The sequence below is a fragment of the Orycteropus afer genome, unplaced genomic scaffold (assembly GCF_000298275.1).
Source record: "Orycteropus afer afer isolate SDZICR_OR568_19922 unplaced genomic scaffold, OryAfe1.0 scaffold00524, whole genome shotgun sequence".
Classification (NCBI taxonomy): Eukaryota; Metazoa; Chordata; class Mammalia; order Tubulidentata; family Orycteropodidae; genus Orycteropus; species Orycteropus afer.
Genome location: NW_006922111.1, coordinates 162,497 through 179,712, shown reverse-complemented (window position 1 = coordinate 179,712; position 17,216 = coordinate 162,497). Strand labels below are relative to the sequence as shown.

General features: G+C 57.8%; 1 protein-coding gene across 1 annotated transcript in view; it reads left to right on the top strand.

Annotated features, from left to right (window-relative positions):
• The first annotated feature begins 5,224 nt into the window (after window positions 1-5,224).
• KIAA0930 (KIAA0930 ortholog) overlaps window positions 5,225-17,216 on the top strand; it is a 56,791-nt gene continuing 44,799 nt past the window's right edge. The window contains exons 1-3 of the mRNA XM_007955637.2: window positions 5,225-5,289; window positions 5,358-5,548; window positions 9,999-10,125. Coding sequence (XP_007953828.2) covers window positions 5,225-5,289; window positions 5,358-5,548; window positions 9,999-10,125 — 383 coding nt within the window. The remainder of the gene's footprint in view (window positions 5,290-5,357; window positions 5,549-9,998; window positions 10,126-17,216) is intronic.

Genomic DNA, 17,216 nt, shown 5'->3' with positions numbered 1-17,216 from the left:
TCCGTGGGGCTCGCGTCTGCGTGTATCTCCGTGTGTCTGTCTGGGCGTCCATCGCTGGGCGCGCGTTGGTCTGGGTGTGTGTCGGGGTCGCCCCCTCCCTGTGTCTCCGTGTCGGGGTCTCCCTCTGCCTTCTCCGCGTTGGGTCTCGGTCGCCGCGCTCTCCGCTTCGCTGCCCGTTCAGTGTCCCCCTGCGGCCGTGTGTTGGGGCGCCTCTCTGGCTGTCTGCCCTGTGCTCCCTCGCTTCCTCCTCCAGGAAGCCCTGCTGGGGGCCTCAGCGCCATCCAGGCAATGAATGCAAAGTGGGCACAGATGCCTGAGATGGCAAGGGCCGGCTGCCTCCGCCGCCCGCTGGGCAGGCCTTCTTGCCCTAGCTACTGTCCCTGGTTCGCGTGGAGGCCGGTGCTCCGATGCAGAAGCCTTTGTCTTCCCCAGTCTCTGTGCACTGGCCTGTGCCCCTGTCTGTGAACTAAATGAGGACCTGTTGGGCCATTCCCCTGGAGCCCACCCCTCTGGCAGGGGGAGCAGGGCCTGCTGCCCTCTGGGTGGGATTTCTGTAAGGAGGCCCCAAGTCACAGCCGAGGCTGGGGTGGGATGGGGATGCCTCACGTGGTTTGAGGGGCCTGGCTGCAGGTCCGGGTGGGTTGGGGGCTTGGCTGGGTGTGAGGTGATCCTTACCGAAGGCTGGTGCCCAGACTGCTACCCGGAGGAGCCCCCTCCCCTACAGCTTCTGGTGTGCCAGTGTTCTCCCACGAAAAGACCCCTCCCTTCTCTGTGCCAGGAATGACTTCATACCACGTTGTCACTCCCCCTCCTCTGGGGGTGACAGCTCTGCTGACTTGTGAACACAGCCTTCCAGATTCCACCGGCTCCTACCCCCTCGTTCCTCGCTTGGGGAAACTGAGTCCGAGAGTGTGCTCAGTCCTCCCGAGGTCACCGGCAACTGGGAGGTGGCTCTCCAGCCTTCTCAGCAGGCCACGCCCTGCAGGCCAGGCTGAGGAGAGGAAATATGTTTGAATGTTCCTTTTTGCCAGAGGCAGGTTTGGCCCAGGACACTTCCCCTCCTAGCAGGTCCCAGCCCACCCTGCTCAGGGACTGGAGTTTTCCTGAAGGGAGGGTTCGGGGGTGCTTCCTAAATGGGGATGGATGAAGACATTGGTTTTTCTGATCTCTTTTCTGCAAAGGTGTCAAGACTTAGTTTTAGTTTCATTAATTCATTAAGATCTTCATTAATTCATTGAGCAAGCATTCAGTGAGCACCTGTTGTGTGCCAGGCTGCATGCCAGCGTGGCAGGCCCACCTGTCACCTGGCACAGCATGGCTGAATGGGAGGGGGTCTGAGGGCCCATCTGCTTGAGGCCTACGTTTGCTCAGCTCCTGAAGGCTGCAGCCAGAGAGCAACTTCTCCCCCCTGTTATAGTCCCTGTTCCCAAGAGGCCCGCGAGGCCTTCCCCTCAGAACTGTGGTGGCATCTGGCATTTTTGCTCGGAACCTCGTGCCTGCTCTTGTTGGTAGCCATCTCTCACCCGTGAGCAGCCCAGGGTTCAGAGAGGCAGGTGACCTGCGTGGGGTTGACAGCCGGTGGGGAATTGGCACAGCTGGGATGGCCCCTGGTCAGTCTGACATGAAGCCAGGCTTCCTCTTCCATTCCTGAGTGCCCCTACCTTCCAGCCAGGCCTTGCTTCACCCACCACCCTGCCTCTGGTGAGAGCCAACGACAGCAGCAGGCCAAGAGCAGGCTCACGGAAACCTGCTCAGCTCATTGATGCTGTTCCCTGTTGTCTCCTTCCAACCCCCAGTCCTTCCCCAGCTCAGTCGCTTGCCGCTCGGAAGCTCTGTGCCCACACCTGGCTGTTCTAGTCCTCATCTGCACCTGCCTGCAAGTCGTCTCCCTGGGACCTTCCTGCCCTCCCCAAGGCTGACTTTCCTATCCTGCTGCCCGGGGTGTGTGGGAGGGGGCACGTCCTTTATGGGCCTGTCGGCCTCCATGTAAATAAGCCAGTTTCTGAGGGGACTGTCCAGTCAGGTTTCCTAGTGCCAGCCCAGGTCGTGCAGAGTCCCCAGCCACGGTATAGCTAATGAGACCAAAGGTGAGCTTCTGAGTTGGTCACTGAAGGGTGTTGGATGGCCGAGGACACTGGAACTTAAATTCTTCGAAGGGCTTGGCTGCCTTCTCTTTCATTGTGCAGGTGAGAGATTTGCTGCACAGAGAGGAGCATGCTTAAAAGGAAAAAAAAAAAAAAAACACCCAAACTCACTGCCGTCGAGTCGAATCTGACTCACAGTGACTGCTCCTTGGGTTTCTGACGTGGTATCTCTACAAAAGTAGGTTGCCCAGTCTTCCTTCCAAGGAGTGGCTGGTGGGTTTGAACTGCCAGCCTTCTGGTTAGCAGTCAGATGGGTTGGGCACAATGCCACCAGGAGCATGCTTAGTAGGGACTTAATGCCCAGAGCAGAGTTAGGACCCAAGCCCTGGCAGAGACCACCAGCCCCACGGAACTGTTATAGCCCGCTCAGCCCTGTGAGGTCACGGTTAGGTGCTGTCATCTCCACTTTACAGCTGCAACACCCGAGATTCACGCACCTGTTACCTTTATGAACTCATTCAAGTCCTCTGATTTTCGTTTAATTAAAGCTTAGGTCATTGTGACGGTGCTGTCTCATCTCAGGTCATTCTGAAGGTGTAGAAGCAGCCTGGGGGGAGAAGCATGGCTTTGGACAAGCTGGTTGTCCCCTCTGATTCACAGGGTCTCTATGACATGGAGAAACGGCAGCCCTGCCCACCTAGGGGTGTGGCTTGACTCTCCTGATGGGAGCCCCAGTGTGTGGGTGGGTGGGGGCAGACGGAAGACGCCAGGTGCCCAGGTGAGCAAATCAATCCAGTTCAGTTCTGATGCCTGTACACGCAACACTTCCTCCTCTGCCCCTGACCACCAGAGTGAGATCAGAGACCCCAAGTTCAAGGACACTGTCCTCCAGACTGCCATCTGGCCAAGACCTCAGACACAAGCCTCAAGCCTGGAGGTCCCCACGACACCCTCCCTTCTGACCTGCTGGCTGCACTGTCGAGGGTTCCCGTTACCCACTCAGGATCCCAGCCATCAGCTGGGGGTCCCAGGCCCCTGTCGCTTCTGACCTGCCGGCTCCCAGCACTCCTTGGGTTTGGTAATTCACTGGGACGGCTCACAGACCTGTGCTTATGAGGTCGGCTGTACTACAGCAGAAGGGATGCAAGTGAAGAGACGCCAGGGCGAGGGGTGGGAGTGCTCCCAACGTGGCGCTTCCCTGGTCTGGAGGACACCCTCTCCTTCCCACACATAGGCGTCTGTCACCTCCCAGGACCCCCCAGAGCTTCCTCAGCCAGAGTCCGTGTCATGGTCCCCTTACCCCAGCATGGCTGAATCCCTGCCCTCCTGGTTGAACTCCACTCCCCTCCCCTCCCCTGAGGTCGGGCCAGTACCACTCAGTGGGTCCTTCTGGGTTAGCCGGCACCCACCCAAGAATCCCTTCATTAGTAGAACCGCTAGTGAGCTGTGGTGTGGAGCCAGTCCCCAGGGAGGAACCAGGGTTTTTCCGTAGTGATACTGCCTTGGAAACCCAAGGAGGGGTCGCTGTGAGTTGGGTCCGACTCGAGGGCACATAACAACAACAACAACAACAGCTTAGGAACCAGGGCAAAGACCAGGTGCTTTGGGTAACATTAGTTTTAAACCCCACAACCGGTGACTCTTAGCTGAAGTGTTAGCTGGGCACCCCCAGCTAGCCTTGGGTGTTTCAGGCCACAGAAGACCACCAGTGAGTCCAGGTGACTGGGAGCTGCCATGCTGGCTGGCCAACATGGCTTTGGGGGGTTTCTTAGGCTCTGAGGTGGGAGGAACCAGGCAGCCAGGACCCAGATATTGTGGGGTGGCCCTTCTTGTGGGCCCTGGATGGCAGCCCACACATGCCGTGGGTGTGGTGCCTCTGACAGGGTTCCACACGGCAGGCAGTTTGGACACCCTTTGGCCAGCCACGGGTGCAAGGTGTAGTGATGGCGGGGCCTGTGTCATGGTGCTTGTCTCCCAGCCCCCTTGGAGGTGGCCTCGGGGATCCCCCCTCTGCTGCAGTGCCGTGGGGAAGAGGAGCGTGTGATGTTCATTAATTCCTTTTGTCTTTGAAAGCCTAACCCCACAAGATAGCCATTCTCCTCATCCTGAGGAGGAAACGGGTTTAGAGGGGAAGCCGCGTGCCTCCGTCATGCACCTGGGAAGGGGCCGAGTCCGCGCTCAGCTCTGCACGGGGACGACCCTGACCTGCACCTGTTCTGGAGGCTCCAGTGGCCTGATAGGTCCCAGGTGTATGTGACTGTCTGGTGCAGGTGGATGTACAAGTGTGAGTGTGTGGCCAGAGGAGCTCGAGAAGGGAGTCGCTGGCAGTGGCCAGGAGGGTGTGGAGGGCAGGAGACGGGGCAGGACTGGCCTGGGCGGAGAGGAGGGGTTAGCGAGGGGCCCCCATGGGAGCCCTGTTGCACTGGGCCCCGGTGTGGGATTGCCTGGCCAGGCATGTGGCATTCCGCAGGTGTTTGACTTGTTGAGTGACTGCGTTGCAGAAGGGTTTGGCCCAGGGCCGGTGCCCGACTGCCGTGGGCCCGCAGTACCACACGTCCACAGTCCACTCCGGCCTGCCTGCTACAGCGCTGGCTTCTGCTGGTCCCCCACTCTGCAGCCACGCAAACCGACCTTCCCCAGGGCATGGGACAGAGCCAGGAGGTGGCTGAGGTGGGATCTCAGATGAGGCCTGTCACATGCAAATGGCCATCCCAGCGCAGAGGAGGGGCAGACCCTGGAAGGAGGCCTGTGGACCCTCGCCGGGGCCTGCACTGTTTCGCGTAGCTGGGGCATAAGTGAGTGACGGGGGCCAGGACTTTGGTGGGAGGTGTGGATGGAGAGGAAGACTGGGCCCTACTGGGTGCGTCACTCCTCGGGGCTCTGTGTACTCTGTCAGATGGGGACAGGAGACCCTCTCGGACTCTGGGCTGATGTGTGAGAAGTCACCGGCGCAGCTTCATGGCCCCTTGTGCAGAGGGAATGAATGGTACATCCAAGTCCTGGGACAGAGCAGGGCTCACCCCGGGCCGCTGCAGCTACTGGAACTGACTGTGAAGGATACAGAAACCCTGGCCCAGGGCCTGGCCCGGAGTCATGGTTTTGCTTGTGCCTGAGTTCACCCTGCTTTGCAGTCACCCGGGATGGCTCCCTGGGGCCCCACACGGGCCCTCGACCTGCAGGCAGTCAGCTGTTGTGGGCCAGTGTGGTAAGGAGGCAGTGTGACCGTTTGGAGCGTTGGCTGTGGCACTTTCAGTTCCTGGGCCTATTTTTAAGGACCGTGGTTTCAGCCTCCTTGTGCTTCCTGGATGGCCTTGGGGGCAAGCTGGCCTCTGTGGTGCATCTGCTGAGGTGGGACTTTGCCCGCTGCTGCCAGGCTGAGGAATTTGGACCTCAGTGTGAAGAGATCAAGGTCTCAGCTGTGGAACGGTTCCACCAGGGTGAGAGGCAGGCAGCAAGCAGCCTGGGTGAGTCATCTCCCAACCACAGCCCTGGCTGGGCCCCTTCGGCAGAGGGTGAGGTCCCCTGGATGGCCCTGGGATGAGCATCTGGCCTTACTTACAAGGGAGCCCTGGTGGCGCGGTGGTTAAGCACTCAGCCGCTAAACGAGAGGTGGGCGGTTCAAACCCAGCAGCAACTCCGTGGGAGAACGTTCTGGCCATCTGCTCCTGGGAAGATGACAGCCTGGAAGACCTCATGGGGCAGTTCTGCTGTGTGACACGTGGGGTCGCTGTGAGTTGCACGTCGGCTCAGGGGCAACAGGTCCAGTCCCTGCTCCGTCAGTGAGCCGGGCAGGGCTCCTCAGCGTGAGCCAAGCCGCGCGGCCGCTGAAGGGGAGCCCGGGGCAGGACCCTTCTTGTAAAAAGTCGTCCAGAAAATCCCAAAGCAAATGTTCTTTTCCAATGAAAAAGTGTTGCTTGCATGCCACAGAAAATGAAGGTACGGGGAGAGAGGAAAACGGGGCTTCTGGTCTCCACTCCCCAGAGACCCAGTTACGTGTACAAAGTCCTGCCTTCCCATCTTTGTAAGGCTGAAACTGCCGTGACCACGTGAGGCCGAGGGGTTGTTGTGATTGACTGGGGGTCTCATCGTGGGGGCTTTGCCGGGGTCCAGGCGCCACCGTCCTCAAAGCTGCGGAACCCTCCTCCCACGGGAAGACGCTCTGTGTTGAATTCTGTCTGTAGGTCCAGTCAGCTGTCTGACCCCAGGCAGCAGGGCCAGGATGGCTATGGATGGACACTGCAGGACATGGGCCGATGCTTGAAACCAGAAAACCCAGCCTGGTGCCCTCGAGTCAATTCTGGCTCATAGAGACCCTATAGGAGACCGAAGAACTGCCCCATAGGCCCTCCTAGGCTGTCATCTTTGCGGGGGCAGACTCCCACATCTTTCTCCCACAGAGCAGCTGCTTGAAACTGCTGGTTTTTTTTTTTTTTTTTTTTTTTGTTACCAGCCACGCAATTAACCACTGCACCACCAGCCTCCTTGGGGCTGAAGGTTAAAACCTTAAAAACAAACAAACACCCGAAAACCAGTTGTCGAGTTGATTCCAGCTTGCTGCAACCCTGTGTGTCGGGGTAGAGTGTACTCGTGGGGTTCTAGGGGCCGAGTGTTTGGAAGTAGACTACCAGCCCTTCCTTCTGAGGTGCATCTGGGTGGGTTCAGACCCCCAGTGTTCTGGTTGGCAGTCGAGTGCGGAACTGCAGCATCCAGGGACCCCTTACCCACCTTAAGGAGAAACTTGTACACAGATGGTACTGAAGAGGAAGAGGCTGGCTGACTGCTCGGCCCACTCACCACCCCACCTCCCGTAAAGGAGCCAGCCTGGAGGGGAGTTTGGCACCTGCCCTTTCGTCCCCGATCCTGTCTTCCCACCAGGCGTTCTCTTCTGGGAGTGATCCTTGCTCTTGAGGGAAGGGTCCTGCGTGCCCGCTGTGGCCAGTGGCTCCTCCCTCCCGCTCTTCGTACACAGTATCTCACTTAATTCTCGCAGCGCCTCAGTGAGGGAGGAATTGTTGTTGTTGTTGTTATGTGCCACTGAGTCACTTCCAAATCAAGCAGATCCACATGACGGAACAGAACTGCCTCCCAGGGTTTCCTAGGCTGCAGTGTTCGTGGCAGCAGATCACCAGGGCTTCTCTCTCTTGGAGCCACTGGGTGGGTTTGAACCGCTGACCTTTCGGTTAGCAGCTGAGTGCTTACTGTTTGCACCATCAGAGCCCCTCCGGGAGGAATTAGGACTTACCGGGTTAAAGCAGTGCCTCCGAGAGGTACCAGAGCAGCCGTCGGTCTTGGCTGTTGCTTTGCTCTGGTGCATTCGCTCTCCGGGGGGGCGGCGTGTGCTTCCCGTCGCTGAGCCTGGCCAGGGCTGGAGGCTGAGGCAGGCGGCCGACGGCTGTTGGAGGCTTACCCTGCCTCCTTCGGGGACCAGCTGCCAGCACTCCCCTGGTGAGGCGGAGACCAGCACAGTGCCTTCAGGAGGCACCTGTTTTGCTGTGAAACGTGCCGGTGGCTTCCTAGCCCTGGGCCTTGGCACCTGTTGTCTCCCAGCCCTCCTGGCTGTGTGTGTGGAGCGCGTGTGGGAATGCCGCTCAGCGGGGTGCCTGGCGCTGGCCATTGTTGACAGGGCCACATCCGTTTCACGTGGTGCCTCAGCTCCACCTTCCCGGACCCCCTCGCTCTACCCGCCCCTGGCTGGGTCTGAACACTCTTCATGCAGAACGATTTGGGGGCTCCTTCCCACCAGAGCATCTGAGGTAAATTCTCCCAGGTGGGCCCAGGGGTGTATCATTAAAACACTTCCTAAGTGGTTGACTCCCTGGCCAGGGTTGCTGACCACTGCTCTGACCAGCTGCCACCCCCCATCTTACAGATGGCGTCACTGAGGCCCAGAAGGGGGACGGGTCTTGCCCTGACTGTCTGCACTGCCACCTGTACACACTTGACCTTCCTGGGCTGGGTGGCCAGGCCTCACTCACAGCTGGGTCCTCATGGGCTGACCTGTTGTAGGGAGTTCGTGGAAGTGGATTGACACAGTGTGTGTCCTCAGTTCTCCCCTCTCTTTCCTCAGCACATTGTGGTCACCGTGCATCTGTGCCGTGGCAGGTGTCGGGACTTGGTTTCCCCCACGGCTGAGTCATAGTCTACTGTGTTCACTTGACTGCTCTGTGAAGACTTCAGGACTGTTACTGGCAAAGAGAAAAGGAGGGAGGCCGAGTTTCTGAATGTTTTATTTCTGCCTTGTGGGTGGAGGCGCTGTTGTTGTAATGTGCAAATCCCCCACGTTTGGATGCCCCTCTCAATCTTGAAGGATGCTTTTGGCACAGGGCCACTAAGTAGGGTAGGGCGCGTGACAGAAGCACAACACAGAACCTCTCCGGAGAGAGTGTGTGGCCTGTGCAGGTGGACAAAGCCCCGCCCTGAGCGAGCCCAGCAGTGGGTGGGCGGGGCCTCCTGTCAGCCTGCAGAGGGGCTGAAAGCTGGGCGTGGCAGGAGGAGTGAGCTGGCCCTGGGCTGGGCTCCTGTCTTCACAGAATTTCTTCCTGGGCAGCCTATGGCAGCCCACCCCCACACAACCTTGGTGCCCACTGAATTCTCCCGTCTGTAGTTGATGTCTCCCTGAGGATACGTTGAGGAGCCCTGGTGGTTCAATGGTTAAAGCACTCAGCTGCGAACTGAAAAGCTGGTCGTTTAAAACCGCCAGCCGCTGCATGGGAGGAGAGACCCACCCATACGCTCTCCTAAGGACTGCAGCCTGGGAAGCCCTAGGGGCGGTTCTGCTCTGTCCTGTCGGGTCAGTACAAGTTGGAATTGATTCACTGGCACCCAAAAACAACAGTAAGTGTTAAGTGTACGTGAGAGGGGCCCTGGTGGCATGGAAGGTTGGCGGTTTGAACCCAACCAGCGGCCCTTCTGGAGGAAGACCTGGTGGTGTGCTTCCGTAAAGATGACAGCCGAGGGAACTCCACGGGGCAGCTTTGTGTCATGGGGTCGCTGTGAGTTGGAATCAACTGGGCGGCCCATAGCAACAAACAGACGCAACAGAGTGTATGCCGGTGTGTGTTTGCAGGCACTGTTGCCCATTTCTGAGGTAAGCTCAGGTTAGCCCTGCCTCCCTGGACTCAGAGCTTGCTGGGGAGATGGTAGGGCAGGTTGGTGGAGGTCATAGGTAGTGGGGCAGATCAGTAGAGGTGATCGTATGTAGGGCAGGTGGGTGGAGGTGATCGTATGTAGTAGGACAGGTTGGTGGAGGTGATCATTGGGGCCAGTGGCTCCCACTGCCCTCTGTATCCCAACCACACCCATCTCTGGGACCAGCCTTTCAGGCATCCATCTTTCCCTGATGTGTCCAGGCCAGTCAGGCTCAGCCTCACTGGGACTAGACTTCCTGGTTTGCCCATGTCTGCTCCCCCTCCTGCCCATCCTCTCCTGGGACACAGCCACCCAGCACCCAGACACCTCAGCCACAAGCAAGAGTTCCCTTCATCCTCCCCCTAGAACGACAAGTGACATGCTTTCCAGTCTCGGGCATGTTCTGTCCTCTTCGCAGCCACCTCTCATCTCCCTGTCCCCCCATCAGAGTTCAGGCCTCATATGGGTCACCACCTGCCTGATCCTCTGCCTTCCATCTGTCCCCACAGAGTGGCCATTCTCACCGTGTCAGGCCCTTGCCGCCTACCCTATTAAGACCTCCTAATGCCCATGAGGCAGAAAGGTCAAGGTTCTTGGTCACAGTCCTTCCTGGCCAGCCCCGCTGAGCCCCAGGCCCCATCCAGACCACTCTTTGTGGGGTTGCGCACTTGTTTGCCCCTGCTGCTCCTCTGCCTACAGGCACCCTCCTTACCCCTCTGCCAGAGAGCCCCCACTCAGTTCTCAGCTCAGGGCCACCGGTGGCCTTTTCTTGGTCCCCTGTTCCAGACCGTACCTGCCCCATTGCTGCCATTGGCCCTGTGTCCTGCACCACCACCTCATGGGACCTCCTGTCCTCTCAGCTGAGCCGCCCTCGGGGCCAGGACTCCCAGTGGTCCCTGTGCCCGCTGGCTTGGTGCCGGTGCTGTGGGGGATAGGTGGGAGGTGACAAGTGTCTGCTGAGTGAAGAGGTCATCACTTCTCAGAGGTGTGATCACAGAAGAGGGGGCCCTTGAGCAGAGCATTCCTTAACTGAGGGACCCCTTGAGCAAACACAGAGCTGGGGTGGGGGCACATAGAAGGCTGTGTGGGAACTTGGAGTGGGGTTGTCACTGCAGCCCTTGGGGCCTCCATCTCTCTTGGCAAAGTAGAACAGACCAGCTGCCTCCCTGGGGCATCAGAAACGGTCTGTGTGCAGGGGACAGAGCCCTGGGCCAGCACTGGGCCATGGCAGTGATCTTGGCCAGGCCCTTCCCCTCTGGCTCCCAGTTTCCTCTTTTGTTAAACGGAGAGAGGAAGGCTGATCTGGACACTGTTTGCAGAGAAGGTACTGGGGCACGTTCCCGCCTGGCCACGCTCTGAACCCTGAGCCTCTTGTGAGAGGGCTCGATGAGCAGGGCCGCTCACCCTGCACTCAAGGAGGTTGCTGCTGTGTGTGTACATCAGTCCTGGGAAACAGAAATGATTGGAAAAAGACAAAGAGGAAGACTCGTGTGTGTCCGTTTCCACACCCCACGCCCAAAACAAAACGGGAAGTAAGAAGCCTGTCATCCCACCCCCCAGAGCCGCGACTGCACATTTGGGGCCATAGCTTTTCTGCACATTGGGCCACCGGCTGTCTGCGGAGGCAGCAGGCCCCTCTTCTGGGGCGTCTGTGATGGCCGGGGCTGCCTCAGGATCCCGAGTCCCCGCCCACAGCACTGCTCTTGGCTGTGTCCCTACAGCGAGCCCCTGCACAGCTGAACTGGGGCTGCAAAGCTATGCAGCAGCCCCTGGTGGCATTATCTTGATCCAGTGGCCGTGACAGACAGTTCTACATGCCTGAGCCTCCCCTGTGCATCTCCCGGGAAGACTGGCAGCCAGACCACCACCACCACCTTTGCACGGGTGCCCGGCCCTGTTTTCAGGCTGTTCTCTGGTTCAGCTGGCTGCCCTGTGGGGAAGGCTGTACCATCACTGCTGACAGGTGAAGAGACCGTTGCACAGAGGAGCAGTCCCTGTTCAGGGGTCCCTAGCTGCCAGCCTAGGCCGGGCCCTCTCTGCTGCACTGAGGCTGAGCCTGCCATCTGCACCTACACATACCCTATGTCTTTCAGGGTAGGCCTTTGATGCCTTTTCTTCTGGGTAGCTCCACCCAGGTCTGATGTATGAGGAAGAGCTGCCCTTGGCTTTTCACCAGCAGGGCTTCAAGCTGGTTTGAACTGGTTTGGTCATGACTGTGAAACTGGAACAGACTCAAGTTTGTAAAACATGAGTGTGCTGGAACGCTAACAGGAACAGGAAAGATTACAAGTTGAGGCCCTGGAATGGGAGACTCAGAAGAGGTGTGGTGAGCCCTTTCAGGAGCCTCATGCAGAGAATGGATTATTGCTGGGCTGTGGAGACCAACACAGCCACCATTTTTGAGCTGGGCACCATTGTTTCTGACTGTGTAGGTCAAGAGATTTGGTTGCTGTGTAATGTGCACACTGCCCTTGTTTTCTAAGAGGGAGATTAAATTTGTAGCAGGGGGTCAACCTATAACTTTTCTCATTTCGAATATCATTCTGGTTCACCCACACTTTACAAATTCAGTTCTGTTCTGATGTCTCTTTGTTGACCATGACTGAACTGGGGAGAACCAGTTTGAAGCTCTGGGTTTCACAGTGAAGGCCATCTTGGAAGAAGTGAGAGTAAAGGAGGGATATGATGGGGAGAGGGTCATGAGAGGAGGACACCAAGGAGGAGGGTACAGGTGAGAGGGCATGGAGCTGAGCTAGGGCATGGAGGCCGAGGTGGGCTGGGTGGGTGTGGGCTTTGGTCTCCAGAGGGAATAGGCTGGATAGCATTGAAAGTAGGACAGATGAGGGCCTTAGTGGGCACTGGCATCTGCCCAGGGTCCAGAGGTACCCTTGAACTCTCATTTTGTACAACATGTATCAGGTTTGTGCTTTAGCACATCCCAACAGCCTGAGCGCTGAGCCTGCCGGAAGCCAGGTGCTGGGCACAGTAGAGAGTGAGGTGGGCAAGGTCTCTTGACCACGGACTCACAGCTGGGAGGATTGGTGCAGCTGTGTGGCTGTGTCCCCTCTCACAGCCTGGCTCACCAAGTGAAGCATGAAGAAGTGTGAGTGACCCCGTGTGGCCTGAGCACCTCTTACTGGGTGTTAATATCTCACCTAATGAAATCACCACTCCTCTGTCAGTCTGTCCTCCTGCAGGGGCTTGTGTGTTGCTGGGATGCTGGGAGCTGTGCTGGTATATCTCAGATCCCAGCAGGGTCACCGGGAGATGGGTTTCAGTGGAGCTTCCAGACAGACAGACTGGGAAGAAAGACGTGACGATGTGCGTGACAGTCAGCCAGTGAGACCCCTGTGGCACGCGGCAGCCCTGGTCCGATAGTGCTGGCAGCTGAGCCCCGGAGGGGAAGGCACAGCACGCACGGTGGCTGCAGCAGTGGAGTCCCGCACACCCACGACTGTCGAGGTGGCGCGGGACCGGACAGCGTTTCATCCTGTTGTGCGTGGGGTCCCCGTGAGTCAGAGCCACCTCGCTGACCACTCCCAACAACGTGAGGAGCTGAGGTGGTTGGGATGGGTGGACGCTGAGAGTCCCTTCCAGCTCTGGCCTGTGGCACGATGGGGTGGAGGCCGGAGGAAGCGGGCAGGGGCCAGTCAGTGGCCAGGGCAGCCACCCAGGCAGCGAGCAGCCGAGGGACCTCACGCCCACGCAGTGGAGGGGCCTGGGCGGGTGGCAGCTGTGTTCACCAGGTCACGGCTGACAGCAGGGACGGGGCACATCGTGTGGGAGTCTGCAGACCCCTGAGCAGTCACTCAGGGCGTTCATCTTTCAAGAGGCCATTGCGTGTGTCAGAGAGAAGCAGCGTGTCCTGGGTTTTCTGGGCTGTGGGAGTGGAGCCTCTGTGGGAGGTGGCAGGCGGACGCTGGTGCATCAGGTTTTCCTGGGTCATTTGGCTCAGGGAAGGCTGCTGTCACTTGGCAGTAGTTTCTGAGGAGAGGAGTGGCAGGCGTCGTGTGTGCTGGCCCCAGGTTCGAGGGGGTGGTTTTGTAGGAAAGCCGTTTTGGAGGAAGGGTCAGAAATTGCTTGATTCCTGCAGGTCCCTTTGGTAGAAACCCCCATCCACAAAAGGGACCTTCAGGTCAGGGGCCAGTGTTTGTCGCCCCTGGGACCCCACACAGCCCCTGAGACAGGGCAGCCTCTCAGAGTGGGTGTTGACTGGAGCTGAACTGGACACAGTCCCAGGTCCCATCAGGAACCTACTCGACAGCCTGGCCTCAGGGACCTCAGTGTCCCTGTCTGTGGAACGGGCTGTTAGGGAGACCAGAGATCAGACCTGAGGGTAGTGAAGGCCCGCTGAGGAGTTGTTGATACTGCACAAACCTAGGAGGGACCCCTCGCTGTGCCGTGGTGGTCTCTGAGGGTACTGAACACGGGCTCCTCTGAGTCTCGTGTTTATCTGTTCAGCAGTCACTGACCACTGGTCGGGGCCCTGCCCTATGCCGGGTACCAGAACACCAGGAAGCTGGCCTCTGTCTCGGTGGGGAGTGAGACTCACAGGTAATGATGAGCCATTGGGACAGGCAGGAGCCCGGGGGCCAGAGTGTTACCTCGGAGGCAGATCTGGCCCTGGCGCATACCAGCTGCGGGACACCAGACGAGTTACCCAGGCACTTAGCCTCAGTCTCCTCACCAGGTGGATGTGGATGTAGGCTCTCTGTGCGGACCAGGTGGGGTGACGCAGCTCCATGTGGGCGCTCAGTGGTGGTGGGGCCCATGTGCCGGGGGGTAGGGAAGCATGTGGACCCCTCCACAGGGTCAGGGAAGGCTTGGTGCGGGGGTGGGGAGCAGACCTCAGAGGTGGTGATGACTGAGCTAAGCCTCACAGGGTGAGTGGGAATGGACCCAGGACCTGTAGTGGAGTCTGACAGAGACCCAGGTGAGAGGGAGTGGGGTGTATTAGAGTGGGGTGCACTGGAGTTTAGTTCCAGGAAGAAGAGTGAGGTGGGAGCACTAAGGTTTGAGGCATGTCCTGGTCTCCACCTTGCCTCATGGAAACTGTAGGCCCGAAGGTCATAGTTCATGGTCTTCTTCCAGGTGGGCCTGCCCTACCCTCACAAGAGCTTGATGGGAGGCAAGGCCAGGCACCAACCTCACACCCTTCACTTCGGTGCATCACTGAGCTTAGGGATCCTGACTTTCTTGTTTACTCCATACCTGCATTACAGGGTCAGCAGGAAGGGTGGCCTTAGATACTGCTGTTGTTAGGGTTTTCATTGGCTGATTTTAGAAAGTAAGGTCACCAGGCCTTTCTAGCCTGTCTTAGACCAGAGCTTCGCTGAAGCCTGTCCAGCATTCTAGCAACATGTGAGCCTCCACTGACAGGTGGGTGAGGGCGGCACACGAGATGCGTAGCCGGAAATCAACTGGGTTTCCCACACGTTGTTGATATTGTGAGGTGCCGTCAAGTTGGTTCCGACTCAGAGTGACCCCGTGTGTAACAGAATGGAGCACTGCTCGGTTCTGTGCCAGCCTCACGATCCTTGCTGTGTCCGAGCCCCTTCTTGCAGGTGCTGCATCAGTCCATCTTGTTGAGGGTCTTTCTCTTATTACCTAAGGTACTTGACTGCTAACCAGAAGGCTGGCGGTTCAAACTCACTAGCCACTCCTCAGAAGGAAGATGGGGCAATCTACTTCCATAGTGATACCGCCTCGGAAACCCAAGGAAGGGTCGCTGTGACTTGGAACGGACTCAAGGGCGGTGAAGATGATGATGATGATGATGATGGGGACTTTACTGAGCGCAGTGTCCTCCAGACACTGGTCCTTCCTGATAACGTGTCCAGTGTGTGTGAGACGGAGGCTCCAGAGCCTCACTCCGGGGGAGCTTTGCTGCTGTGCGTTCTGGCAGTCCTGGTGCGCTCAGTGCGCTGCAACACCCAGGAGCTCTGCGGGCCTAGCGCCTAAGGCACCTGACTGCTAACCAGAAGGCTGGCGGTTCAAACCCACCAGCCACTCCTTGGAAGGAAGATGGGGCAATCTACTTCTGTAGTGATACCACCTGGGAAACCCAAGGAGGGGTTTCTAGGAGTCAGATCCGACTCCACGGCAGTGCCGTTGTGTTGTTTTTTTTTTTTACAACACCATAATTCAAAGGCATCAGCTTTTCTTTGGTCTTCCTTATTCATTGTTTCTCTTTCACACAGATATGAGACCACTGAAAATACCATGGCTTGGGTGAGGCACACCATGGTCCTCAAGCTTTTTAACACTTTAAAGAGGTCGTTTGCCATGGATTTGGCCAGTGCAATATGTCCTTTGCTGTCCTGACTGCTGCTTCCTTGGGCATTGGTTGTAGATCCAAGTAAAATGAAATCTTTGACAACTTCAATCTTTTCTCCATTTACTGTGATGTTCCTATTGGTCCAGCTGTAAGGATTTTTGTTTTCTCTGTGTTGAGGTGTAATCTGTACTGCAGGCTGTAGTCTTTGATCTTTATTAGTAAGTGCCTTGAGTCCTCTGCTTTCTGCAAGCAAGGCTGTGTTATCTGTGTGTCACAGGTTGCTAATGAGTGTGCACTTGACTATGCAGAGGCACTTGATTGTGTGGATCATAACCAACTGTGCATGATGTTGCAAAGATGGGAATTCCAGAAGACTTCATTGTGCTCATGAGGAAGTGTATATAGACCAAGACCTTGTACATAGACCTTGAAGACCTTGTTCAAACACAACAAGGGGATGCTGCATCGTTTAAAATCAGGAAAATGTGTGTCAGGATTGTATCCTTTCACCATACTTATCCAAACTGTATGCTGAGCAAATAATGTGAGAAGCTGGACTGTAAGAAAAACGCATTGTCAGGACTGGAGGGAGACTCGGTAACAACCTTTTCAACAGGAGATGACAAGGTTCCAGAGTGTGCAATGGCCTGAGGAGACGGCCAGGTTCCCTCTGTCCCCATCCCCTCTGTGCTGAGACTGCTCACATGGGGACCCGTCTGACCAGTTCTCCTTCCAGGGACCTCAGGGCAGCCCAGGCCTTGTGGGTAGCCTCTTTGTCTTGTGACCCAAGGGATGGTGAGAGGCCTTGGGAGGCACCAGTGATGAAAAGGCCTATTGAGGGACCACACAGGCCTATTCATCCCTCGTGACTGCCTGGGTGGGGTGGTCCAGGGACCTCTTTGGACTTTCCCCAAGAGGGCTGGCTGACCTACCACCTTGGGAGGTAGCCAGGCCACAGAGAGTCTGCTGCCGAGTGACACGGGGTTGGGAGGAGCTCCTGGGATGGGCATGTGCCCACTGTCCCTTCTCCCACAGCAGAGTGCCCCCATCAGCCCTCTGCCTGTCAGGCACTTCAGGGTCCTTGGAGGGTAGACGTAGCCCCTGGCCCAGCTCTGGCTCCGGCACGGCATCCTCCCTCCAGGGCCTCAGGTTCCCCGTGGGCTCTAGCTCCTGCACGACATCTTCCCTCCAGGGCCTCAGACTGTCCCTCAGCGGGCTCTGGCTGTACTGTCCCATCTGCTTCAGTGCTGCCCCCCAACATGCATCCAGCCTACTTAAGTCTTGGTGTTGTGGACACTCCAGGGTCCCATGACACCCCCGACTAGGTCCAGCTAGGTCCAGCATATGCCCTGAAGACAGCATTGTACTCACACCGCAGCCAGCTCAGAGCGCAGCCCGCCCTCCTGACGCGTGCCCTGGTGGGGATTGTACTTCTGTACCCACTGTAGCCCAGGGCCGGGCACTGGGCCGCCTTTGCTGCTCATTACACACTGCTGCTAAGGAGCTGGAGCTCAGTACGCTTCCCTCAAGACAGGTGAGGTGTAGATGGTGGGGCCCAGGGCCAGCCCTGTGCATCCTCCCTGGCTCTCGGGACTGGCGAGGTTGTGAGCGGAGGTGCTTAGCACAGAGCTTGGCACACAGGAAGCCCTTGTTGTTGTTGTTATGTGCCATCAAGTTGGACCCGACTCATAGCGAGCCTTCCTTGGGTTTCCGAGGCAGTATCACTA